Genomic DNA, 26,376 nt, shown 5'->3' with positions numbered 1-26,376 from the left:
GAGACTTGGACCTGGGAGTCTGAGGACCTGCGTTCTAACCCTGCATCTGCTGACTGCTTGCTCTGTGACCTTGGGCAAGTCACTTCATTCTTCTGTGCCTCAGCTGTAGAATGGGGATTCGATATATGTTCTCCCTCCTACTCAGACTGGGATCCCCATGTGGGACAGGGTTTGTGTCCAACCTGATCAGCTTAACTACTCTAGCATTTAGAACAGTGCTGGAAACATAGTAAGCACTTAAATATCATAATACCAATAATAACAACATGACTATTTTCACCATAACATCTGTATGGCTGGCAAGCTTGTGTTGTTTTAGCCGAGTAGACAGATGACATGATAAAAAGGGCCATCCCTCCTTCTACACTACAGCACCACTTTGAGTTCTCTTCCTGGACCTGAACAAGAGCGGAGTGGAATGGCTAGTTTGTAGTCCTGAGGAAATACAAAGGCAACAAATGCCTAAAATAATTTATCCCTATAGCCAGTACTTTTTCCTCTAATTTAGGTTCTTACTCTTAAAGGCCCAAGATTTGATCTGCCTAGTAAAAGCACTTAAGTACAACTGCCAACAAGTCATTTATTTACTATGGTTGAGAATTCAAAACAGAAGCAACACATAAAATTTAATGTTTTGGAAGTAGTCAAGCAGACTTCTCCTATACTGGGAACTTGAGATTTATGATTCAACACTATCACCTTTCCTCTTGCCCCTTTTGCTCCACTGACACGGGAAAGTGTAGTTGGCTAAATTCACTGGAGGCTGGGGGCCTCAGTCTGCAGAACTGTAATCCAGAACCCAGGAAGCAAACAAGTGACTAGAGGAAAGGTAGCATGGAGTTTGGATACGGAGACGAATGAAATAAATAAAAATGGACCAGGGAACTGATAATTAGAAAAGAACAGCAGAGGAGAGAACACTGAGAAGAATTAGAGAGGGTTAAGAATATAAGGAGACAGAAATCAATCCATGTATTTATGGAGCGCTTTACTATGTGCACAACAGTACTTGGGAGAGTACGATACGATAGAAATGGGCACAGATGGTCCCTGCCCAAAAGGACCTTGTAGACTACAGGGGGAAATAGACATTAAAATATATGACAGATGGACAGGTATGGAGGCGCTGTGGAGATTGGGAAGGAAAGGATGGGAAGGAAGGGTCAAGTATCCAAAAAGGGAACAAGAAGTGGCAAAGATAAACCAAGACTGAAAACAGAAAGAGAAAACTTCAAGCTGAAACAAAATAGAAACAGAAGTGGAATAACTCTATCCCACAATCTGAAAGTGACTTTTAAAAAAATGTGAATAAGGTAGTGCCATTTATACTGGATACAGACCTATTCCAGATATGTTTATTTTTTCATCACCTAGAATGTCTTAAAATATCTTTAAAACTGTGTAGATTAGCTTCTATTTGAAATTCCAAAGTAAAGTTCCAAATCGGCAAGTTCCCTTTTTTTAACCAAATTTCCTTTTATAAGCAGTCATATAGAAACCTTAATGTTTGCTATTGAATTTTTAAAAATTTAATTGTGGACAGGTATTATGTCTAGTCCGGGATCCCAAAAGATATTTAAAAAATTAAAAAGTAAGGGCTTCAGAAAGAATTTATCAGATTTTATAAGTTAATGGACCAATTAACTGTCAGCAGCTCAAAAAAGAACTTTTCTCATCCTGTCCAACTCGGAACCAGCATTTTCTGGCATCAGTGTTGTTAACGCTAAAGCAAAAAAAAAAAAATTTTTAAAACACCATATAAACTATTAGAGCACCAATATGTTACTTATGTTCCCTCAAACTCAAGCACTTAATTCCTTAAAAAATTAGCATTTTCTGCTCTAAATGTCCAACTAAATGGTCTTCCATTTCTTGAGCTAATCACTGGCATAATAATACAGGGAGAGTGAACTCTGCTGAATCTTCTGATTATTCTCTGAAACATAATTATGGACCTATTTTAGCTTCGAAAATGATTCTCGTTACCCCAGGTCCTTAGCAGAATTCTCTCGATTACAAAACATCTGAGGGCGGGACATCAGCTCCCCTTCCATTTCCTGCCTGCTGAAGACCCCATTTCTTAAGCCCCGGCTTCTGCACCCACCGGATTAAAAATAAAATAAAAAAGGTGTCAGTCCTGAGAGCCTGATCCACTGAAGCCTAATCATCTTTAGAGAGGAGAAGGCTCCGCCAGAGTTAAGCTGTCCATAAATTATGCATAGTATCGTGTGGCTTTACTCTGGTTCATTCTCAAGTCAGCAGATGCATCTTACCACATTTTTTCCTAGAACATCTAAGCGTGTTTTCTTTCACTCCTAGAAGGACCCTATTAAATCATCCTTAAATGTACCGATTCCATGCCAGGTCTTGAAAGCCCGAGTGATGAGCAGCGCTGGGTGATTTTCCAGAAAATTCAAGCAATAGAGACAGGAGGGAAGGCAGCTGTTTCACTGCCTGGCTGCACTGGGTAATTGCAAATGCCCGACTTTGTTTTGGACTATAAAGACCTAGCTTTTCAACCAGTGATTTCTACCCGTGGGCCAATTCACCGCCTAGCAGGTGGTGCTCCGCCTCAAATCAGCCACTCTAGGGCTGGCTTTATTAAGGGAGTGTATGGGGTCGGCTGAGGCTCTGGAAAAATCTGACGGGGAAGGGAGGGGGATAGTTTCAAAGCTTGTTTGACCCCCGAAGGATGTTGTTATAGTCCTTCATCCCAGGCCTATCGACGGTTCCCACTGAGGCCTTTCAACTGGGAGCAGAGCACAGGGGCGGCTTAGCACTTGAGTGGAACTCTCAAAAGAATGGTGAAAACCAATGTCTTGGCCTAAGTCAGGAGAAACTCACTCCAGATGTTCGTTAAAACACATTCTGCTTTTTCGCCGATTAGTGGCTCTTGCTCGGGCCTCATGGGCCCCGAAAGCTCACATCCCGGATGAGGGAGGGGAAAACTCACTTAGGTGGCAATATGGAGGTTACTTACAGTGAATTCCCCGGTAACTGCGTCAAACCCCACATGAATCGTGTGTTCAAAGTCTGAAGGAAGAGAGATCTCCGGACGCTCTTTCTCTTTCTTCTTATTAGCTAGAGGCAAAATGTTAACATGTGCTTATTTCTGGAGAGCTGGTCATTTTCAAATTGCACAAACTAGTTGAGTGAACACGATCATTTACAAACACGCAGGGCAGTTGGTTCAGGTGAAATCTTAACCATGAAATGTTTATAATAGTGAAGAATCATTCTACTTTCCAGACACGGGTCACAAGACTCTATTTGATTTTCCTTGCTTTGCTAAAAGCCCATCGCAGCTTGCTTATTTTGTCTGTCCCGCCGCCTTTCTGCCCCCAGGTAACAAACAGGTCAACTAAGTCAGGCTACAACCCTTTGTTTTTTAAAAAATTAGGGGATTCATAAAACAGTCGAATCATTTCTTTGTCAAAATTAAACCTATACATCCAGTTGCTTACTACCTCAGATGATTGGTTTTTCATTTTGAAATGAACCCAACAGACTGTAGGCTGTGTTTCCAACGTACAAGATGGGTGTTACAAATCAACCATGCTATTTGTTGCACCATCCTCCTTTCCATTTTCTAGCAGAAGGCTGCAAATTGCTCTTCTCTACTGAGTTCAATTTATTAATCTTCTAAGGAATTAAACTGCTATATGTTCCTTCTCAATATCCACAAATCTATACAGACTATCAAAGATTATTTATATCTTTTCTGTTAAGCAGATTCTTTTCAGACACATCGGCTACCAATAAATCAAATACGCTACAAGGTTTCGTGTTAAGGAATTAAGTTGGGCTCTGCAATGAAATGGGTCTATTTGGGTGATTCATTCGGTCGGGAAATTACTAGTCCTACCTCTAGTCCTGGTTTCAGCTGCCCCCAGAAGTTTCAGACATACACTGATCAATATGATTTAATTTGCATCTGAAAGCAGGAACTCATCCCACAATACTTGAAAAGCAACCCCAAGTCAGAGAAAAACGAAGACTCTTTTCACGCTTTGGTCCATTTGACTAGATTGGAAGCTCCCTGAGGACAATAATCAGGCCTACCATCTTGATTGTCTCATGCTCTCCCAAGCACTTAGTACAGGGTTCTGCATGCAGTATAAATGCTCAAGACATCCCAATGACTGAGGGAGCAATTATTAATTAATTTGGACCTGTCATCCATCTACCAGTCCACCTGAATCCTGTAATTCAGAGAAGAGCAATTTTGCAAATTCGGAATTATCTTCTGAATCACGGAGCAACTCTCTGCTTAGTTTTGGCTGCTATAATGAAGTCTTGGCGTTACTTGGATTTTTTGCATAACTTCACTATACACATAACTCAACCAGGCCTAAAACACACTGCCATCTGTCAGTTTGTAGAAGGGTTCTCACTTTCCACGAAAAGCCTCCGCTAAATAAAACTTTTCAAATAAAAACATCAACGAGATTCCAAGGCAAATGAAGAGTGCACGATTATACGAGGTAGAAGCAGAGAGGCCTATTGGAAAGAGCCCGGGGCTGGGATTAGGAGGACCTGGGTTCTAAACCCACTTCTGCTACTTACCTGCTGTGTGACCTTGAGCAAGTCATTTAATGTCTCTGTGCCTCCGTCCCCTCATTTGCGAAATGGTGAATCAATCCTGTTCTCCCTCCTAGACTGTGAGCCCCATATGGGACTCATTATCGTGTATCTACCCCTAGTGCTTAGTGCAGGGTTTGGCACATAGGAAGCATTTCAATTCGAGAATTATTCCTAGATATGATTTCCCAGGAGATTGGGAGAGGATGATCTCAACTAAAAACTCATTCCTCCACTGTTTGCTTATCTGCTCCGAACAACCACCCCTCTCTACCTTCAGGAGGGAAAGGAAAAAATTGAAGTGAGCACTGGGTGTGGACACTTGGAAAGGTGGCCCTCAGCCATGCAGATGTGCAGGTGTTCACCAACTGATGAATATTAACATTTCATTTCTCCCTTAGACACTTTACATGGGAGAACTGAAGGAGACACAAACCCCCCCAAAAGGAATTCTGCCAATGAGCTTGAGTCTGCTTGGGTCTATTATCATTATGCACCTGAAACAAGCACTACCTGTAATCATGAATGGTGGTGATTCCTACCATTTCAAGGCAACAAATAATAATAATCATTAATATGATTCTGGTACTTAATAATAATAATGTTGGTATTTGTTAAGCGCTTACTATGTGCCGAGCACTGTTCTAAGCGCTGGGGTAGACACAGGGGAATCAGGTTGCCCCACGTGGGGCTCACAGTCTTAATCCCCATTTTACAGATGAGGTAACTGAGGCACCGAGAAGTGAAGTGACTTGCCCAAAGTCACACAGCTGACAAGTGGCCGAGCTGGGATTTGAACCCGTGACCTCTGACTCCAAAGCCCGTGCTCTTTCCACTGAGCCACGCTGCTTCTCAAGCTTGTTAAGCGCTATGTGTCAAGCACTGTTCTAAGCGCTGGGGTAGATTCAAGCTAAACAGGTTGGACACAGTTCCTGTCCCCCATGGGGCTCACGCTCTTAATCCCCATTTTACAGTCAAGGGAACTGAGGCCCAGAGGAGTGAAGTGACTTACCCAAGGTCACACAGCACACAAGCGGGAGAGGTCCTTCTCACTCCCTGGCCCGTGCTCTATCGACTAGGCCACATTGCTTGACAGTGAAGCCTTACAGTTAAAAGATGTGATTTTAGCCGGGCTTTGAAGGCAGGGAGAGTAGCTGAAGAGGGAGGGAGGTCTGGGATGTGGGCATTAGGTTAATGGCACAGGAGATTAAAGCAAGACACAATAAGCAGTCTGGGGTTAGAGAAGTGAATATATATATGTATGTGCATATATACATACAATGATGATGGTATCTGTTAAGCACTTACTATGTGTCAAGCACTGTTCTAAGCACTGAGGTAGATACAAGATAATCAGGTCGGACACAGCCCCTATCCAATACGGGGCTCACAGTCTCTTAACACATAAACTAATTATTATTATTGGGTCTGAATCCCCTAAGTACTTTGATACTCACCCCACTTACATACATTCTCTCATTCTCTGCTACTTCCTCTCTCTGTAATTTCTTTTAATTTCCATCTCCCCCACTAGATTGAAAGCTCCTTGGGGGCAGGGTTCACATCCGCCAATTCCATTGTATTGTATTATCACTTAGTTCAGTGCTGTGCACACCCTAAGAACTCAATGAATACCATTAACTGATTGACCCTTCCTGAAAACACTATTATGTCCACCACTCCCATTAAAATGTAAGCTTCTTGTGAGTGAACGATGTGTCCGAGTCTTTGTTTCGAACATCCTGTGCACTTCATACTGTGCATGCACTTAATGGGGACTCAGTAATAAATGCTACTAGGACTTAAAAAAAAATAATAAAATCTCATACACACTACTCCTCGGGCAATCTGACTTCACAGCAGCCAGGTTCTAAAGGAACCCTGCTGCATAGTGCACTATAATACCTGAGTTGCAATACGCTCAGAAAATTTGTAGGAAACAAAGTAATGGAAAAAAAAACTGGGTAGGTACCTTGTAATCTTATAATTCCAAAAAGGATTTTCCCCTGAAAAATTGCAGCCTATCCTCACCCCGAACCCCCCCCCCCCCCCGCCAACACACACACAGTGCTGCTTTTGATTAGCGTTTATAGAATCGTTTGGGAAATCCACCGATGGGACCCATTATTTAAATTTGGGTGAAAACGAGAAAGATGACAACACTTTAAACTGGCTCTTCCCAATAACCGTCATTATTATTTAAAGAATCGCTGGGGGATGGAGAAGTGTGACTCACTGACGTTTGCCTTCTGTGTTCTCTTATGAAAGGCGGTAACTAATCTCCTCTATAAATGTCACTTAGTCAACATATTGTTCTCTCAATCTTTGCGTTTCCCTTCTCCCACCTGCCAGTGCCTGGGAGAAGCCCAGGCCCAAGACATTTGGTAATTCCCGGGTCCCCGGGGCACATTCTAAATGCCTGACAACCAGGGTTGAGTCCCGCCTCCCTCCCTGCCAATCTATCTCTTATCCCTCCTTCCCCTGCACCCTCCATGGCTTAGTGGAAAGAGCCCGGGTTTGGGAGTACGAGGTCGTGGCTTCTAATCCCGGCTCTGCCACTTATCAGCTGTGGGTAAATCACTTAACTTCTCTGTGCCTCAGTTACCTCAACTGTAAAATGGGGATTAAGACTGTGAGCCCCACGTGGGACGACTTCTTTCCCTTGTATCTACCCCAGTGTTCAGAACAGTGCAAGACACATAGTAAGCACTTAAATCCCACCACCATCATCATCATAGTGAGGGAGAAACCCTGCTCTCCTGGAGGAGCGGAGGACACATGGAATCAAACTCTGTGGCATGTGGACGGGTGGGGCAGTTTGCAAACTGAGGACTATTTGTCCAGAGAAGAGAGGTGCCCAGCCTTTGTTCCATTTTCAGCACGATGAACTCATGCTGATATCCCTAACAATAATCACAATCATAACAACGCTGATGATGATGATATTTGTTTAGCGTGTACTACGTGTCCAGCCCTTTCTAAGCATTGGGGTAGATGCAAACTAATCAGGTTGGCCACAGTCCATGTCCCACATGGGGCTCACACTCTTCATCCGCATTTTACAGATGAGGAAGCTGAGGTCCAAAGAAGTCAAGCGGCTTGCCCAAGGTCACGCCACGGACAAGTGCCGGAGCTGGGATTAGAACCCACAACCTTCGAACTCCAGGCCCGTGCTCTATCCACTACGCCATACTGCTCCTCTTGCACCGCAGGTTTTCTGACCTGCTCACTCATTCAGTCCGTCACTGGTATGATCTGAGCACCTACTTGTGAAGAGCACTGTATTAAGTGCCAGGGGAGCATCCAACAGGGATACCTTACAGTATCCCACAGGTAGCAGCAGGGCCTAATCAAAAAGCAGGGAACAAGTCTACCAGCTCCGTTGGATTTTATAATGTATTCTCTCAATTCATTGACTAACTGAAGGAGCACAGGCCTGGGAGTCAGGAGGCCTGGGTTCTAATCCCAACTCCACCACTTGCCTGCTTTGTGACCTTCAACAAGGCCCTTAAATTTCCTGCACCACAGGTTCTTCACCCATAAAGTAGGGATTCATTGCCTGTTCTCCCTTTGCTTAAACCGTGAGTTTTACATGATAAGCTTCTATCTATCCCAGCACTTACTTCAGTGCATGGCACAGAAAAGGTGCTTAACAAGAACCCCAATTATGACCACTATTATTACAGTGATATTGTCAGGGTGATCACATTCTAGGAGTGGGGGAGTAAGGAGGGGGACAGACACAGGAGGAAGAGGCGCAATGAAAAAGTCAAAACACCGCGGGGCCACCAGGACAACAGGAAAAAGCAAAAATAGCTCTAGGACATCATGGCTCAATGAGCCAAAGTCAGGTTCCTTCCCACTGGGGCAGGCCTTCCCAGAGTTCAACAGCCACCATGGCCAAAGCTTTCTGACTGTTCTAACAGCTGGGAAAGCGCACTAATCTAATTCCAGCTCTTCCACTTGTCTACTGAGTGACCTTGGGCAAGTCACTTCATTCTCTGGGTCCCAGTTACTTCAACTGTAAAATGGGGATTGAAACTGTGGGTGCCATGGGAACAGAGACTGTGTCCAACCCTATTTGCTTGTATCAAGCACTTAGTACAGTGCTCTGCACATAGTAAGCACTCAATAAATACTACTGAATGCAAAGCTACCCCAGCATTTAGTACAGTGCCTGTCACATAGTAAGTGCTTAACAAATACCACAGATAATAACAAATACCACAGTGCTGCTTCTGCCAGCTTCTCCTGGCTCGCCTGATTTTTCTTTTGATTGCCCATCTATTTTTTCAGGCTTTTAGGCTCTTGAATGGGACACATTCTCCTTTCCTCAGTCGGCAAATGGTTAGGGTTAATGTAGAGAAAGCCAAGAGGTGAAGTTCCCCTTCCCCCTTTGACTTGAATTGCCATAAAGAAGAAAAAGAGCAGTCCCCAAAAGCCTCTTGTACCTCCGAGCAGATTTAGGGTATCTGGGAAGCAGAGTTGGAAAGGCCAGGATGCACAAAATAGCAATGCCTAGTGAATACAGCACAGGGCTGGCAGTCAGAAGGAAATGAGTTTTAAACCTGGCACTATCACTTGCCTGCTGTGTGACCTCTGACAAGTCACTTAACTTCGACGTGCCTCAGTTCCCTCATCTGTAAAATGGGGATTAAGACCGTGAGCCTCACGTGGAACAGGGAACTGTAACCAAACCAATTATCTTATCTCTATCCCAGTGCTTAGAACAATGCCTGGCACATAGTAAGCACTTAATACTCTAATCATTATTATTATTACTAAAACTTCTAATGAATCAATTGAGAATAACTCTCATCATGATGCTTCCTATCACATAATCAAATACCACAGCTTTAAAGTTTATCAGACACCCCAGTGGGCAATAATTAGATTGCAGAAATCTGAACAAAGACTTAGTTGTATATATAACCATCACCATGAGCTTCGCTGAATTTTCTCAAAGCATCACTCAGACTGAGAAGCAAGGGCACAGAATGCCAGTCCAGAAGTAAGGAAAGGCTTCACAGTCTAGTGGCATCCCTTGTGGACAAAAGCTTGCATTTCTCCATTATTTCACCCAACAAATGAAAAACTACATTTTCTTTCCTTCGTTTCTAGGTTAAAAAATAAAAATCAGATTGAATGTCACGGGTTGGAGAAATAGAAAAAAAAAATGTACTTCCTAAAATTCAGATGTCCTCTATTATCTCTCTTCTTAAATAACAAGTAAAACCATACTGTACATATCTGTAATTGCATGTATTTATATTAACGTCTGTCTCCCCCTCTAGACTCGTTGTGAGCGGGGAATGTGTCTGTTGAATTGCTGTATTGTTGTGCTCAGTACGGTGCTCTGCACACAGTAAGCGCTCAATAAATATGACTGACTGGCTGACCGATGTCATGGTTTGGTTTGGATGGCTTGCGTTGACCACCCATTCCTGGCTACCGACGAGTCCCTATGTAATAAAGGGGGGTGGGGAGAGGGGGGAGATGCTTTGTTCTGGAGCTAGCTGATAGTACTTCAAAGCATGCACCAAAAAAAGCCATGTGCTGGGGCTGTGGGAGCTGTGCCACGTAGACGGTAAATGGTCAATCCATAGTCATGAGGACTGATGTCAAAGAGGCAGCTCTCCCATTGTTCCTCCACGTTTTGTTGCCACATTCAAAGACAAAATACCATGATGGATGGATTCGGTCTAGCCCAGTTTGGCACTTTTTATGTCCTCAATTCACCAGACGACTGTCTAACCTTCTGCTTCGCTTTAGCTGGGCAGACCGGGCTCAGAGGCACACAGAACGTGTCCTCTTTGGGAATAGATTCCTGAAATGCTGATAGTTTGGGGGTTTTTTAAACTGTTAATTTAGGTTTTGGTATTCAGGTAAATTCTGGTTTCTGGGATTGAGGGCATGGACATGCTTCAGAAAGAAGCAAATGAAAGTATCAGTTGGGCAAACACTGAGTCATTTGCTGGGGAGAAGGCAGGACAGAAAAAAATAATACAAGCCCAAGAGTAAGGAAAAGCTTCAGCAGCAGCCACAAAGGGAAAAAAAACCCAGTGAGGACTGTCAAGAAAAATAATTAAAAAAACCCAAAAAATTTCATTCGATTTATACAGTCTGGCACAAAGTAAGTGCTTAAAAAATACCATCATTATTATAGAGCTAGAATACCTCAATAACCATGTCTCAGTCTGCATTCATATTTCTTTTTGCAGTAGCTTCCTCAATCAATCCACCATATTTTTTGAGTGTTTGCTAAGTGCAGAGCACTGTACTAAGCACTTGGAAGAGTATAGTATAACAGACTTAGCGGATACGTTCCCTGCCCATAATGGGCTTGCAGTCTAGAGGGGGAGACAGACATTAATATAAATCAATAAGTAATTTATACTCTCCAACTTCCCCGGCTCTACTCCCTGTTCATCTTCATCCTCTATCCTTTTTTGTCCTCCTTCCTCATCTAACATTTCCTGTTTGCCTTTCAGTGCCATGGACTCTCCTATTCCTTCCCATTCCCAATGCTTCACCCAAGTCCCATGTCTCAAAATTCCCATCACTCTTTACGTGGCACTGCTCCACATGAAGCATGCAGGATTCTGCACACCGTGAGCACAGTGTACTGGTCTGCACTGCACTCTGTACATAAACTAGCATATATGCCACCTGCCGCTCCAAACTCATATCCTTATCCACTTCCAACTGGGTTACATTTGTAAATTTAGTGCCTTAATTTAGACGCTTCTAAATTTTACTCAAGAAGTGCTCCACCAGTTGCAGAAAAAGAAGTTACTGAGAGCCGATCTCCAGCCAAGTCCTTCTCTATTCCTCTCCCTTAAAGCCCATCAGGTGAGTTTCTTTGCCTACCTTTCTCTAAGTGCTCCATTAAGCTGCTCAAAATTAAATATTCCGGCTCCACCACTTGTCTGCTTTGTGACCTGAGGCAAGTCTTTTAATTTCTCTGAGGCCTTGATTACTTCATCTGTAAAATGGGAATTCAGACTGCGAGCCCCATGTGGGGACATGGACTGTGTCCAACCTGATTAACTTGTATCTACACGAGTGCCTGGCGCAGTGCCTGGCACATAGTAAGTGCTTAACAAATTCCATAAAAAATATTCAAGCAATCTTTAAAAACCATATGTTGACCCAGAAGAGAACAAACTCTCTGTAGAAAAAAAAATTGGACGACCACGTTTAAAACAAATCAAGAGTCCTCACACCTGTTCCTCACATCTTTAGAAGCAGTGTGGCCTAGTGGAAAGAGCCCGGGCTTGGAAGTCAGAGGTCAAGGGGTCTAAACCCAGCTCCACCACTTGTCTGCTGTGTGACCTTGGACAGGTCACTTAACTTCTCTGTGCCTCAGTTACCTCATCTGTAAAGTGGGAGTTACGACTGTGAGCCCCACGTGGGGCAACCTAATAAGGTTGTATTTACCCCAGTGCTTAGAACAGTGCTTGGCACATAGTAAGCGCTTAACAAATACCATTATTATTATTATTATTATTTCCCCTCTACGTCCTTTTTTTTTTCCCTGCTGGCACATAATGAGACAGAGAACAGAGATAGGAGGTTTACTCTGGCAGGACAGGGATAGCTATTGATGAGTCAGACCAGAATAAATCCAAGAGATGAGTTCAGAAACACACTGCGCCGAGCTTCTCAGAGGAAAGGTGCTTTAGAAATTTGAGGTAGTGCTTACGAACGGCAGGATCATTTCCTCAGACTTAACACTGGAAACTCATTGAAATCGGCTAAGCGAGACCTGCCTGGTTGCATTTTATGCTTTGCATTGGGTGAGTACACACGGTCGTTTCTGTTAAAATGCAGCCCCGGGACTCGTGGCCATAAAGGACAGGAAGGTGTATAGTTGCCAGGCTCCCGCAGGGGAGTCAAGCAGAGGCCAACACAGCAACTGACCGACAGACCGCCTGACCGAGCGAGAGAGGAAGGAGAAAAAGGGAAGATCGAACTAGCCCCCGGACAATGCCCGCCCTTCGCCTGGTACTTTACTTTTGTCCCCTCCTCCCGGGAAGATGGAACGCAGCCTGGCTTTCTTATTCTTCTCCTCGGGGGCCATGGGAAGCGGTTTGGAGCCGTGGTTGAGCGCTGAGGAGTCACGGTTGTTGCTGTTCATTCTCAACGGCGGGGCGGGGGGCTTCTCTTCACTCTCCACGCTGTCGGACATCTTCAGCGACGGCAGCCCTCACCGTCTCCTGTGGGGAAGGCGACAGAAAGAGCATTTTGAGCCAGGAAAGGAGGACCCCTAACACTCCAGGAGGTTTTGGAGTTGAAATTTAAAAAAGAAATAAAATAAAAAAATCAGGGATGGAGCAAATTGCCCTCAGGCTTCTAGAGATGGATTTTGTAATTTTTTTTGGCCTTCTGGATTTGCCAATGCTGCAATTTTAATGGGAAAATTTAAAGTGTATTTTTTTTTCCAACAGTATTGCTCCAAGGCCCTCCACAATAACCTCTTAAGCATTAAAAACTTAAAGCTGCTTTCCAATCGACTTATTTGACCAAACATCACCGGCGCGATAACTTGTACTGCTGTTCGTGAACACAAAGGTGTCAGTATTGACTTGTCTTTTTCCAACACAACCGCCAAAGAAGGATTTATTTGGAGGAAAAAGGTACAAAAATAACCACGTGTGTGGTTTTGAAAGAGCAAACAAATCCAATTTTCAGCCTGATAGCCTTCTTAAACTCTGCATTCCCCACAAAACATTATGCTTCCAGACAGAGGCAGAAAGAGCAAGAAGCGAGCTGTTAAAAACAAAGCATTAAATACAAAGGACCTGGAAATGAAATTTAACTTTTAAGGAACTTTCAAGTTGTGCTTTCACAATTGACCATTTGACTGGGTTTTAATCTGAACTGACAACCACTTCCACACCGATATTTCCCTTTTGCAGCCACCATTTTAAGGAACTTGAAATTCTGGCGGAGAAAATGTTCTAGAGTAAATCTTGTTTAACTAAAATATCAGGGGTGGAATGAGGGTAGAGCTAGAGAGGCCACAGCTGTGGGCCCAGAGAGGAGCATAATGGATTTGGACTCAGAATACTCCCCCCATCCCCTCACCCCCTTTTTTAATGGTACTTGTTAATCGCTTACTATGTGCCGGGTACTGTACTAAGTGCTGGGGTAGATATGATGATGATGGCATTTGTTAAGCACTTACTATGTGCAAAGCACTGTTCTAAGTGCTGGGGAGGATACGAGTTGTTAAGCACTTACTATGTGCAAAGCACTGTTCTAAGTGCTGGGGAGGATACGAGGTGATCAGGTTGTCCCATGTGGGGCTCACAGTCTTAATCCCCATTTTACAGATGAGGTAACTGAGGCACAGAGAAGTTAAGTGACTTGCCCAAAATCACACAGCTGACAAGCAGCAGAGCTGGGATCTAATCCCATGATCTCTGACTCCCAAGCCCGGGCTCTTTCCACTGAACCACACTGCTTCTCTAGGATATAAGATAATCAGATTGGACTTGGACACAGTCCCTGACCCACCTGCAGCTCACAGTCTTACATTTTACAGGTGAGGTAACTGAGGAACAGAGAAGTGAAGGGAGTTGCCTAAGGTCACAGGGCAGACAAGTGACAGAGCCGCATTAGAACCCAAGTCCTTCTGACTCCCAGGCCTGTGCTCTATCCACTAGAGAAGGCGAGGAGTATTATGAAAAGCAGCATGGCATAGTGGACAGAACACAGGCCTGGGAGTCAGAAGGTCATGGGTTCTAATCTCTGCTCTGCTGCTGGCCTTCTGGTGACCTTGGGCAAGTCACTTCTCTGGGCCTCTGTTCCCTTATCTGTAAAATGGGAATTGACAGTGAGCCCCATGTGGGACAGGGACTGTGTGCAACCTGATTTGCTTGCATCCACCTCAGTGCTTAGTACAGTGCCTGGCACATAGTAAGCCCTCAACAAATGCCATTAATATTCACTAGTCCACGCTGAGCCTATGGTTGCCCCTAAGTCTCCAGGCCATTGGTCATGACCACGAAGGGCCACAGCAATAGCAGTAGATGTACTATCCAAGAAAGGTGTCCCAGAAATTGGCCGAGAAGGCTCAGTGAGGACATGGAGGCAGAGATCAATCGTATTTATTGAAAGCTTACTGTGTGCAGAGCCCTGAACTAAGCATTTGAGAGAATACAATATAACAATAAAACAGGCACATTCCCTGCCCACATTGAGCTCAAAACTTAGAGGGGGAGACAGACATTAATAGAAATAAATGAATTACAGATATATACATAAGTGCTGTGGGGCTGGGAGGGGGGATGAATAAAGGGAACAAGTCAGGGTGATGCAGAAGGGAGCCGAAGAAAAAGAAAGGAGGGCTTAGACGGGGAAGGCCTCTTGGAGGAGGTGGGCCTTTAATAAGGCTTTGGGGGTTGGGGGGGAAGTAACCGTCTGTCGGATATGAGGTGGGAGGGTGTCCAAGCCAGAGGCAGGACACGGGTGAGAGGTTGGCGGTAAGATACACGAGATTGAGGTAGATAATAATAATGGTGTTTGTTAAGGGCTTACTATGTGTCAAGCACTGTTCTAAACGCTCAGGACTATCCCCCAGCTCTGTTCCCGCAGGCGTTTCTTCGAGACCCGCGCAGGAGAGGGGCCAAGCACATCCAAGGTGGGTGAGACAAAACAGCATCCTGGCTCGAACAAAATAATAACTGTACTTTGCGCACGGGTAGGTACAATCAAACCAGTCCCAGTCGCTGTTCCACATGGGGTCCACATCTAAGGGGGAGGGAGAACAGCCCTCCCATCACTTCGGCCTTAGTATCCCAATGCTTAGTACAGTGCCTGGCACAGAGTAAGCGCTTAACAAATACCATAAAAACAACAACAACAAAAAACCCCCCACAAGCTTTTGGCCTAGGTGGGGAGAAGGAGTGGCAAGTCTGGGTAAAAGGCATAGGAATGGAAAAGTAGATGCGATAAAAACAACCCTTGACCTGGGTAAGAAAAATATTCTGTCCCTACCTGTACTCTACTGAATTTCACCATCAGTGGTATGTTCATACATCACCTCCGGACACAGATGAAATTTTCATTTTAAAGGCAATGATGGATCTACAGCAAAGGAGTCAAAACTGAACAGACTGAGTCCGACGCTAGTTTTGACTCAAGAGCTCTTTCCTCTGGTTTAGGCCTGATGTTTTACTTACCTGAAACACCTCTGTTCTAAGCTAATCTAATTCAGTGTTTGCTTGTTTTTTGTCAGTAATGCTAATGAAAAATACCTATGGATGAAATGTTTTAAGTTGCCAATGACAATTTGACAAGATTCCCTATTTTTCCAGGTGATGGAAACTGCCATTTAAAAAAATGGATGGAATTTTAAAAATGATTGTGATGTCAAAGATGAACTATATCCCTGACTTTTGGGGATCTGCGATGCGTCCCAATTATTTTTCGACTGCGTTCGAAGCCACCAATGAACGCCCGCATCTTGGCTCCAACATCTTTAGGTTTGACCTTCTACATCTCTTGTTTATTTATGGATTAAAAAGATGTGCCTTACCCTGATTATGTCTGGTCATGGATGATAATTTGGTTTTGTTTCAGTCCTTCATAATTACCTGCCACTGTATATGGGGTTCTTTTTCTTTTTCCTCCTCTGGAATTCAATCCAAGGCCCTCATTTTAGAAACTTGCCGCCCTGGATATTGGCAGTGCCCATTCCCGATGAGGTGAACTTCCACAGATGGATTCTGCAAGGCCATCTGCCAGGCAGGAGGACTCATCTTGTACAACGCAGAGATTTATCATCGTCTGTTTACCCATTTAGATTTGAACTCAATACAATATGCAATGGTGGCTCACTCAATTAATTTTCAGGCAAGCACTTCTCTGCTCAGTGATGCCAGAGGGGCTGACTATTCTGTGTCCAGTTCTATTTTAGTAAATGAAAGTAGGGAGCTGAAGCAATCTGGTGGATCATTCGGGTGAATACTAAAAATTTACATTAAAATTCCTTTGCTCAGATATATGAGCTATAATAGGGTTTTAAAGACGATGCTGCTATTGATGAAAATGCACCATGAGTTAAATTATCTTTGATCGACAATTCCTTGCGGGTTTCTCCACTGACAATCATGATGATGATGATGATAACATTTTGTAAGCACTTACTTTATGCCAAGCACTGTGCCCAGCGCTGATGTAGAAACAAGAAAATCAAGACAGGCACAATCCCCATCCCACATGGGGCTCACAGTCTAATAGGGAAGGGAGAATTCCCCCCTGGAAGAACAGAGAAGTCAAGTAGCTTAACCATGAACACGCAGAAAGCACGAGGCAGAGTTAGGATTAGAACTTGGGTCCTTTGACTCCCAGGTCCGTGTTCTTTCCACCAGGCCACGTTACTTCTCGCGACAGATACCCACAGACACATCCGCACATCTACACACACACACACTCCCCAGAGGTACATGCACTGTGTACATCGTGTGCACACATGTATGTCCACCCTGGAGGCTCATGCAAAGTACACAGGTAGTACACAGAAGTACAGGTCTCTGAGGTGTGCAAACGTTTTTCCAGTGAGGACAATTACCCAAATAATTACCTGTTCTCTACTTCACACTTCAGGAGGGTACACCAGGCCTTTGTCTCCTTCAAAAGGCTTTCGAGAAGTCTTCAGAGCTAAGAAGGACCCAGAGCTTTCGGGAAACTGACTGAGGTTTCAGTTTACCTTTAAAATTACCACTTAATGGCTCTCCAGGGCAACAAAAAATTCTCAAACAAGCAAGTGTCTCGTTGAGTTGGCTAGTTATCGGCAGAACAATCCCCTTTCAGTCTCCTCCAGGGTAGTTCTTCTAAGTCCCCTGCTAACAGGGACAACTGTATCGCTTACTGAAGCTGTTTGTAAACAATGCCAACTTGCCGAAGTAGGTCCTCCCTAGAGATGACTTAAGACTACAATTAAGGGTTTCTGGCCCAAGTTGCCTATGATGTCATTTTTTCCAAAATCTCGAATGACACATATTTGGTTCTGGGCTGCTGCAGGCTCCGTTTCAAGACTGTTGAAAGCACCATTATCCTCTGGAAGGCCGACAAAAGAGAGTTTGTCTTCAAGTTTTCCCCGTAGACGTTAACTTCTTAAGACTGAACTGAAGGAATTACTCTCAAGTGAGCGACACTCTTCCTGACTGGGTTTTCCACACAAGTTGCATTCCTTAATTCTTAATTCTCACCAACCCCCCGTCCGGGATTCAACATGGCACCGAGACAGAAAGAAGCAATCAACTAGATGGCACTGAGGGCTGTCCATCACGGCGTCCCAAATTTCATCGGGCAATCTCAAGTGAGAATGGGAAATGGTTTTTTGCCTCTCAGAGAGCTCTGGTTTTAGATGGGCTCTGAATAACGAGTTGCAGAACGGGAAGGTGTATTCCTCCTGGATAGACGAAGGTTCCTCAACCATCTTACTGAGGGGCTCGTGATTGTCCATGAGATCGCCAAATGAAGTTCAAGGGAATTTCCCTCTTCCACCGCATGTAAGGAAACTATGATGACCGGGGGTAGACATCCTGCTCTCACTCCCCTGCAACACATTCAGAGAAGCAACATGGCCTAGTGGACAGATCCTGGACCTGGGAGTCAGAAGGACCTGGGTTCTAATCCCAGCTCTGCTACTTGTCTGCTGTGTGACCTTGGGTAAGTCACTTCATTTATCTGTGCCTTAGCTACCTCATCTATAAAATGGGGATGTAAACTGTGAGCCCAATGTAAGACAGGGACTGTGTCCAATCTGATTACTCCAGTCCTCAAAAGAGTGCTTGACACATAGTAAGCGTATAACAAATGCCATTATTATAATAATAATTCTTATTATCATCAATCCATCTCCTGGTCTTGTCACCCACTAGTACACTGGCAGGGCAGCAGGGGAAGGTCAGCACACTGGCCTCGAAAATGGGATACCTTCGTGTGGTAATTGTTAAGTGCTTATTACGTGCCAGGCGCTGTACTAAGCACTGCAGGGGGGTGCAAGCAAATCGGGATGGACACAGCCCCTGTCCCACACTGGGCTCACAGTGTTAATCTCCATTTTACAGATGAGGTCACTGAGGCCAAGAGAGGTGAAGCGAATTGCCCAAGATCACACAGCAGACAAGACAAAGAGCCGGAATTAGAACCCTCGACCTTCTGACTCCCAGGCCCTTGCTCTATCCACTAGGCCAGGCTGCTTGCTGGCTTTAGGCTGGACAGCAGGGATAACGGACGCTGGGAGACGTGACTGCAATCACCTGGTATTGTCTCTTACCTCCTCTTCCGCTATCTCTTTTGCTCATGTCTGCTGAAAGCATATCGGTGTATGAGTGGGAAGTGTCTGCCAGTGTTTACGTCTGGATTGGTGTGTGCCTGTGGAAAACACCCACCTCCCCCATCTGCGTCTGCCTGCCTTTCCCCACCACAGAGCAAACTCCTTAGTACAATACCCTCTATGCAGTAAGCACTCAATAAATGATTGATTGATTGATTGATTGGTGAGAAGCCAGATGGCCCACAGATATGAACCCCCAAGAGACAGAATGAAAGTGTCATTCAAGTGAGCAACATTCTTCATGACAGGGTGTTCTACCCAAGTTACACACCTTAATTCTCCCCACAAAAAGATAGAGAAGGAATTCGGGCCACAAAAAAATTCTTTAAAACAACTGGAAGAGCAATTTTGGCTTTACAAAAGCAACTTTGGGTGCTTGGCAATCTGTTAATGGCCAAAAAGTGAGGAAAGTGTGGCCAAATTGACAGAGCACGGCCCTGGATTCTAATTCTGGCTCCACCATTTGTCTGCTGTGTGATCCTGGACAAGTCACTTATCTTTTCCGTGACTCAGTTACCTCATCTGTAAAATGGGGATTCAGACTCTGAGCCCCATGGGGAACACAGACCGTGTCCAACCTAATTACCTTGTATCTACCGCAGCGCTTAGCACAGTTCCCGGCACATAATAAGTGCTTAACAAATACCATAAAAAAAAAGTATCAACTCACGCAGGACAAGCTTTTCCAGTCAGTGTTCAAACTACATGGCAGCAAACACCAAAAAGTATTACTATAAAAAGAGTAGCAACGATGATTGATGATATATTATGACTGTTTACCAGCAGAACATTCTCCCTCTCACAGAGATTCACACGCTCATACACACACACTAAGAGATGTTTCAAACGCTAACATTACCAAAATACATTCTGTGCTTACAAAGATATCAAAGAGCTTAATATGATAGCATCCCAAAACACCCTCAAATTTTTCCCATTATGTAACAATAATAATAATTGTAGCATTTGTTAAGCACTTACTATGTGCCAGGCACTGTACTAAGCGCTAGGGTTGATAGGAGGACACAGTCCCTGTCCCACACTGGATTCAATCTTAATCCCCATTTTACAGATGAGGTAACTGAGACCCAGAGAAGTGAAGTGACTTGCCCAGGGTCACGCAGCAGACATATGGGGGAGCCAGCATTAGAACCCAGGTCCTTCTGACTCCAAGGCCCGTGTTCTATCCACTAGGCCACGTTGCTTCCCTGGCAAAAAGGAGGGCCCAGTTCTCCTGACTTTGGGTCTTTGTGAGGCAAGGTGTGTTTGGGGAAAGGAGATTTCCGGTGGGAAATTCTGCCTTTGATTTGGACCCGCCCTGGGGAAAATCCGTCCCTGGGCACTGAACCAGTACTTATGGGGAAATGGGCATGCAGACAGAGGTGACGTCTTTCAAGGTTGGAAAAGCGGGCACGCCCCACAGGCCGTGCTACCGGTGAGTCCTCAGGCTTTCCTCTCCTCCTGGCTGCCCTCCACGTCTCCAGCCTCTCCCTTCTCCGACCCCTACTAGACCGACCAGCTTCATGATGCTTTGTTCGGCCCACATCTCTCCTCAAAACCCTGTTTGGGCTCCTCGTATCTCTTCGCATCAAACACAAACTCCTCACAGTTAGCTTTGAGGCTTCTTCCCCTCTTGGCCCCACCCTTCCTATCAGCTCACGTCACCTGTCATTCTCCCACCTGTTGTCTTTGCTCCTTCCGATCCATCTTTCTAGCCGCACCTCACTCCCGATTCTCCCATCTCACTCCCCTCATTCATCCCAGACCGGAAAATTCCCCTCTTCCCAGCATCAGACACATCTCAGTCTTCCCACACAGAAATCCCTCCTAAATGGGTCTATTATAATGTTCTGTTGTCCTCTCCCGAGCGCTCAGTACAACACTCTGCACACAGTAAGTGCTCAATAAATATCACTATCTGGTAAATACGAGTGACTGACTCCCCTGAATTCTGCCTCCAATAGTGGAGGACTGCTTGCCCAGATGTCAATCTTCGACTAATGGATGGCCATTCCAACACCCGACTCTTTTTATCCCCCCGATGGACCTGTCGTCCATTAGTTTATCCAAAGCCCTCTCTTAAACTTACTGGTATTTGCTGCCGGCCCAACTTTCTGTAATATAAATTCCACATGCTTACCACTCACTATGAAGATGTCCCTTTCGTATTTGGAATGAACAAGTCTCAGATAGTTCTAAGATGCTTCTTAGATAACAGGACAAAAACTTGACTGTTTTGGTAACACGTTTCAGGCTAGCACGCTTGACTGCCTGCATTTCTTAGAAAACAAAATAACTATTCAGTTGTATCGCCACCGGTCAATAAGATGGTTGTTTTCCAAACAAATAACGAATATGTTTCGGTGAACCAAATGTTTTATTCAGTTGCAAACGCCTGCTCTGTTGACAAATGTTTTCAAAATGCTTGTTCTGGGGCAGATGAGACAGCCAAAAATTTTGGTAACCGTTTCCAGAGGCTGTTAGAAACATATGCTAAACTAATTTTGTCCACTTGGTCAACATTAAAGTTTTGGAAAAAAAAAAACATGTTCCTAACAAAAGCTGCCAAGAATGGTCACACGCTCTTGGAAAGTTCTTGAAAAACATTTTCTGTTTTGCAGCAACAGATTCTTGGGTTGTGTAGGTATGGATCTCCAACACCCTTTCTCACATTCATTCTAGCGTTAGTACTGTCTGCAACTGGGGCAGGTTGGGGATAAAGGGTAAAAAAAAAACCCATAAAAAAAAACACATCAAGGAACTGAGTGAGATGACCCAGCCAGAGTTCCATCAGTTAAAGGGAGAACCACATCAATTTGCAGATTGCCACATTTCAGGGATAAGCCTGTTTTATGAAACCTAACGGAGGCCACTCTGTTATCAGAGATGAAAGGATCTGGTTTCAAAGAACTACACCTGGAAGATAGGATTAAGTGCTGTCAGACAGGGGCTGGGCTAGTTATCAAGCAAGCAGTAAATTTGCAAATAATAATAATAATAATAATGGTATTTGTCAGGCACTGCCAAACACTGTTCTATGCGCTGGGGGAAGATACAACGTTATTAGATTGTACCTGGTGGGGCTCGCAGACTTAATCCCCATTTTCCAGATGAGGTAACTGAGGCACAGAGAAGTGAAGTAACTTTCCCAAAATCACACAGCTGACAAGAGATGGAGGCAGAATTGGAACCCGCGACCTCTGACTCCCAAGCCAGGGCTCCTGCCACTGAGCCATGGGGGACATTAGACAACCGCAGATGTCATACAACGGATCTAACTAGCTGGGGACACAGCACTTCCAAGAAGACACCAAGAAGAAAAGTACGGCTCCTGCCTGAAGCCATGTCGGTGGCTTCCACTGTCTTCAGAATAAGCTGCAAATGCCATCGCGTCCAATATCTGTCAGCTTGCAAACACCGCAAATGTAACCACCCGGACTGGATCCAAGAGACGCACGGATAAATGAACCCGGGCACCTGGTCCCCACACATTAATGAATCTGCCAGGGGGAAAGGTGACATTTCTGATTACGCCGTGAGCTTCGCGATTCGGCTGGAAACGAGGCTCTCTTGCTCCGTGAACAGGAGTAAATGGGCCTGAGAGAATGTTGACATTTACCTTTGGCGTATTTACATTTACACTGTGCCACTATTGGATTTTTGCTTTTCTTTAATGGGGTGAGAGGATTAGGGAGAGGACAGGTGAGCAAAGAGGAAAGAGAAAGACCAGAAGGAGAACAGGCAGGCAAAAAAAACAACCACCACCAAACAAAAAACTGAAGGAAAGAGGTGACTCAAAAATGGAGGAAAGAAAACGGAGAGTCAGTCAGTCAACTGTATTTATTGAGCACTTACTGTGTGCAGAGCACTGTATTAATAATAATCATGGTACTTGGTAAACGCTTACTAAGTGCCAAGCGCTGTTCTAAGAGCTGGAGTAAATACAAGTTACTCACGTTGGGCACAGTCCCTGTCCCACATGGGGCTCATAGTGTCAATCCCCATTTTCCAGATGAGGTAACTGAGGCAGAGAGGAGTGAAATGACTCACCCAAGGTCACATTTTCCAGATGAGGTAACTGAGGCAGAGAGGAGTGAAGTGACTCACCCAAGGTCACACAGTAGATATATAGTGGAGTCAGGATTAGAACCAGGTCTTTCTGACTCCTAGGCCTAAGGTCCGTCCACTAGGCCACGCTGCTTCTCAAGTTATTAAGTGCTTGGGAGAGTACAATATAGCAATAAACAGAGAGGAAAAATAACCCAAGAGGAAGGGAAAGAAAATCCAGTGACAGGCTGAATACAGAACCCAGAGAAAGCCAGATGGGGCAGGGCATCCGAAGCCTAAAACACATCCGTTCCGGCCCCATGGCTCGGGGGAGAGGGATGTGCCAGAGAGGTCAACGGTCACTTCAACTGGGTCCGACCTGACTAATGTGGATCTACCTCAGCGCTTAGAAGAGTGCGAAACACACAGCAAGTGCTTAAATAGAATAATAATAATAATAATGATAGAGGCAGCATGGCATAGTGGAAAGAGCCCGGGCTTGGGAGTCAGACGTCGTGGGTTCTAATGCCGGCCCCGCCACTTGTCAGCTGCTTGACTTTGGGCAAGTCACTTAGCTTCTCTGTGCCTCAGTTACCTTACCTGGAAAATGGGGATTAAGACTTTGAGCCCCATCTGGGACAACTTGATTACCCTGTATCTCCCCTCGCGCTTAGAACAGTGCTTGGCCCATAGCAAGCGCTTAAATACCATCATTGTTATTATTATTCTTAATAATAATGATAGTAATAATAATAATAACTCCAGCCCGATGTCTGCCCTGCCCGGCCAAGCTATATAAACACACCATGCAATGACTGCACCGGGGGCTAAGTGGCCCACAGATTCCTTCAGCGTCATACGTCAGAGGTTGAGTTGGGGACATTTTGAGGTTCCCGCGTGCAATCAATAAAGCCCATAGATCCGACCAGGGATCTTGCCGGGCCCCGGGGGTCACTTTCTCCATGCCAGATGCTGACTGACTTCGGGGGAAGCGTGGAATGGAAAGGAGGACTCCGGGATTTGGCAGGCGCTCCAGGGTCCTGTGAGCTCATGAGGGAATTCTGACTGGTTACCGATTCCAAGGTAGCAAAGCTACCACGGAAACAACGTTGCCTAGTGGTTAGAGCCCAGGTCTGGGAGACTGAGGACCTGGGTTCTAATCCTGGCTCCGCCACATGTCTGCTGGGTGACCTCAAGGAAAGTCACTTCACTTCTCTGGACCTCAGTTATCTCCTCTGTAAAATGGGGATGAAGACTGTGGGCCCCATGTGGGGCAGGGACCGTGTCCAACCTGTTTACCTCGTCTCTGCCCCGGCGTTTAGAACAGTGTCTGGCACACAAAGAGAGCTCAACAAATACCATAAAGAAAAGCTCACAACCCACATCCAAGAAACAACTTGCTGGCTAAATTAGAGGTCCATGGGGTTCTCAGCTATTTTGAGACCACCGATTCTGCAGCACTTCACCCAATCTCCCCTTTCCAACGTGTCCCCAGTGCAAAGCGTGGTCCCTGGGCCTTCAGAGGCCAAACTTCAAAAATAGCCCCAGACCAGCCTCGATGCTGCATCTCCTGCGTAAGGCAAAGCCAGGATGTGTTTCACTTGAGAGGGTGCTCCTGGCCATCATCCAAGTCCCCACTTCACACCCCAGAAAACTAAAAGCATGTCTGCCACGCTCCTCACACGCTACTTTCTAATCCTCAACAAGTTGGCTGGGCCAACACTCTGCGTTTAAGCACATTTTCAGAAATGCCCTCATCTTGGCCTCTTTGCTTCCATCCTCCCCTGCCACCCCACCAGCAAGTCAGAAGAATCTCTTTAAACTAGGAGCGAAAGACCGACATCACACAGAGACGCAGTCAGATGGCTGGCTCGCCTTACACAACCTGGCTTGAACCTTCCCAGTCGGCTAACACCCTTCCGTCGGCTAGAAATCACATAAACTGCTGGCTCTGCCAGCTTCAACTCTGTCAGTCATACTTACTGAGCACTTACTGTGTACAGAGCACTGTACTAAGCACTTGGGAAAGTACAACAGAACAACAGAACAAACGCGTTCCCTGCCCCAAGCGACCAGACAGTCCTGAGGAGACAGATATTAATAGAAATAAATTAGAGATATGTACAAAAGAGCTGTGGGGCTGGGGGAGGGATGAATAAAGGGTTGAGCAGGTCAGGGAGATGCAGAAGGGAGTGGGGTGAGGAGCAGCTCAGAAGCCCCCAGGCCATAAATCCGTAGCCATTAAAAGCGATGCCCGGCCAACGTCAACCTGGTTGGGCAGCTCCTTCGGCCTGCACCCGACGTGGATCCAGTTGGGACAATAGTCATGGGCATCCCTCGGGCCACAGACGGAAGGACGTCGCCAGGGTGGACCCGGGGAAGGACAAAATGAAAATACGGCCCAGCCAGGGCCGGCCATGGAGCAGGGGTCGGCCCATCTGGGGGTGAGTCGGTAGTTAGCTCTAGGATTAGCCCTGCCGTGTCTGGATCTGGGCCTGGAAAACGTCCTGGCCAAATGGAGATTTCTCCTGCCACCGGGTGTTTTTAGTAAAAACAGAGTTCCTTGTATAAAATGCCACAAACAATGTCCGTCTCTTACTGTATGTTCCACGTCAAGGTCCGGGATTTGATAAACACTCTTGAGCCTGGCTCTCAGTCAGTGATGTCACCAGGGCCACATGGCCTCTACTGGATGAGGGAGATGGACACTGTGCTCTTCGCACTGGGTTCGGGGGGAACAGAGGGGTCAAGGACGCAGAGAAAGACAAAGAGAAACAGCGAGGTCATTGGTTCTAATCCCGGCCCTGCCACTTGTCTGCTATGTGACCTTGCGCACATTACTTAACTTCTTTGTGCCTCAGTTACTTTATCTGTAAAATGGGGATCGAGACTGTGAGCCTCATGTGGGACAAGGACTGTATCCAACCTGATTTCCAGGGCTTAGTGAAGTGCTTGGCATACAGTAAATGCTTTACCAATACCATAATTATTATTATTATGAGGGAGAATTTTCTTTATGCCAAAGAAAAAGAAGTTGCAGTCCTGCTGTCTTTGTCTTAGGCTCAAGAACCTCTCTAATATCAAGGATTTTTGGGGTGCTGGCCTGGCAGAAAGGCCCTGAGACAAAGTTCTGAATCAGGATCCTCTCTGGGGAGGGACTTTTTTGTTATGGAATTTGTTAAGCACTTGCTATGAGCCAGGCACTGTACTAAGCACTGGGGTAGATACAAGCTAAATCATGTTGAACACAGTCCCTTGTCCCACGTGGGGCTCATAGTCTTAACCCCCATTTTACAGATGAGGTACCTGAGGCACAGACAAGTAAAGTGATTTACCCAAGGTCACAGGGCAGACTGTCCTTCTGATTCCCAAGCCTGTGGGGATTCCCAAGCCAC

The 26,376-nt window shown here is 45.3% G+C and overlaps 1 protein-coding gene and 1 long non-coding RNA gene across 8 annotated transcripts in view; one reads left to right on the top strand and one right to left on the bottom strand.

The window, feature by feature from the left end:
- PAK3 (p21 (RAC1) activated kinase 3) overlaps nucleotides 1-26,376 on the bottom strand; it is a 161,630-nt gene that overhangs the window by 32,958 nt on the left and 102,296 nt on the right. For 6 of the 7 annotated variants that reach the window (XM_029067420.2, XM_029067425.2, XM_039912378.1 and 3 more), the window contains 2 exons: nucleotides 12,598-12,800; nucleotides 2,981-3,081 (listed from right to left, as the gene is read on the bottom strand). In XM_029067420.2, the coding sequence (XP_028923253.1) occupies nucleotides 2,981-3,081; nucleotides 12,598-12,772 (276 nt within the window). In that variant the 5' untranslated portion in view covers nucleotides 12,773-12,800. Of the gene's footprint in view, nucleotides 1-2,980; nucleotides 3,082-12,597; nucleotides 12,801-26,376 lie in introns of those variants that run through there. The other variant, XM_029067426.2, reaches the window with a different exon arrangement.
- LOC114812872 lies at nucleotides 11,324-16,110 on the top strand. The gene is made up of 3 exons (XR_003760491.2): nucleotides 11,324-11,433; nucleotides 15,170-15,229; nucleotides 15,906-16,110. It is a non-coding gene; the product is annotated as an uncharacterized LOC114812872 (long non-coding RNA).

This window comes from Ornithorhynchus anatinus, chromosome 6 (genome assembly GCF_004115215.2).
Source record: "Ornithorhynchus anatinus isolate Pmale09 chromosome 6, mOrnAna1.pri.v4, whole genome shotgun sequence".
Taxonomy (NCBI): domain Eukaryota; kingdom Metazoa; phylum Chordata; class Mammalia; order Monotremata; family Ornithorhynchidae; genus Ornithorhynchus; species Ornithorhynchus anatinus.
Note: the sequence above shows the minus strand (reverse complement) of the source record. Positions and strands in the feature narration are given on the sequence as shown.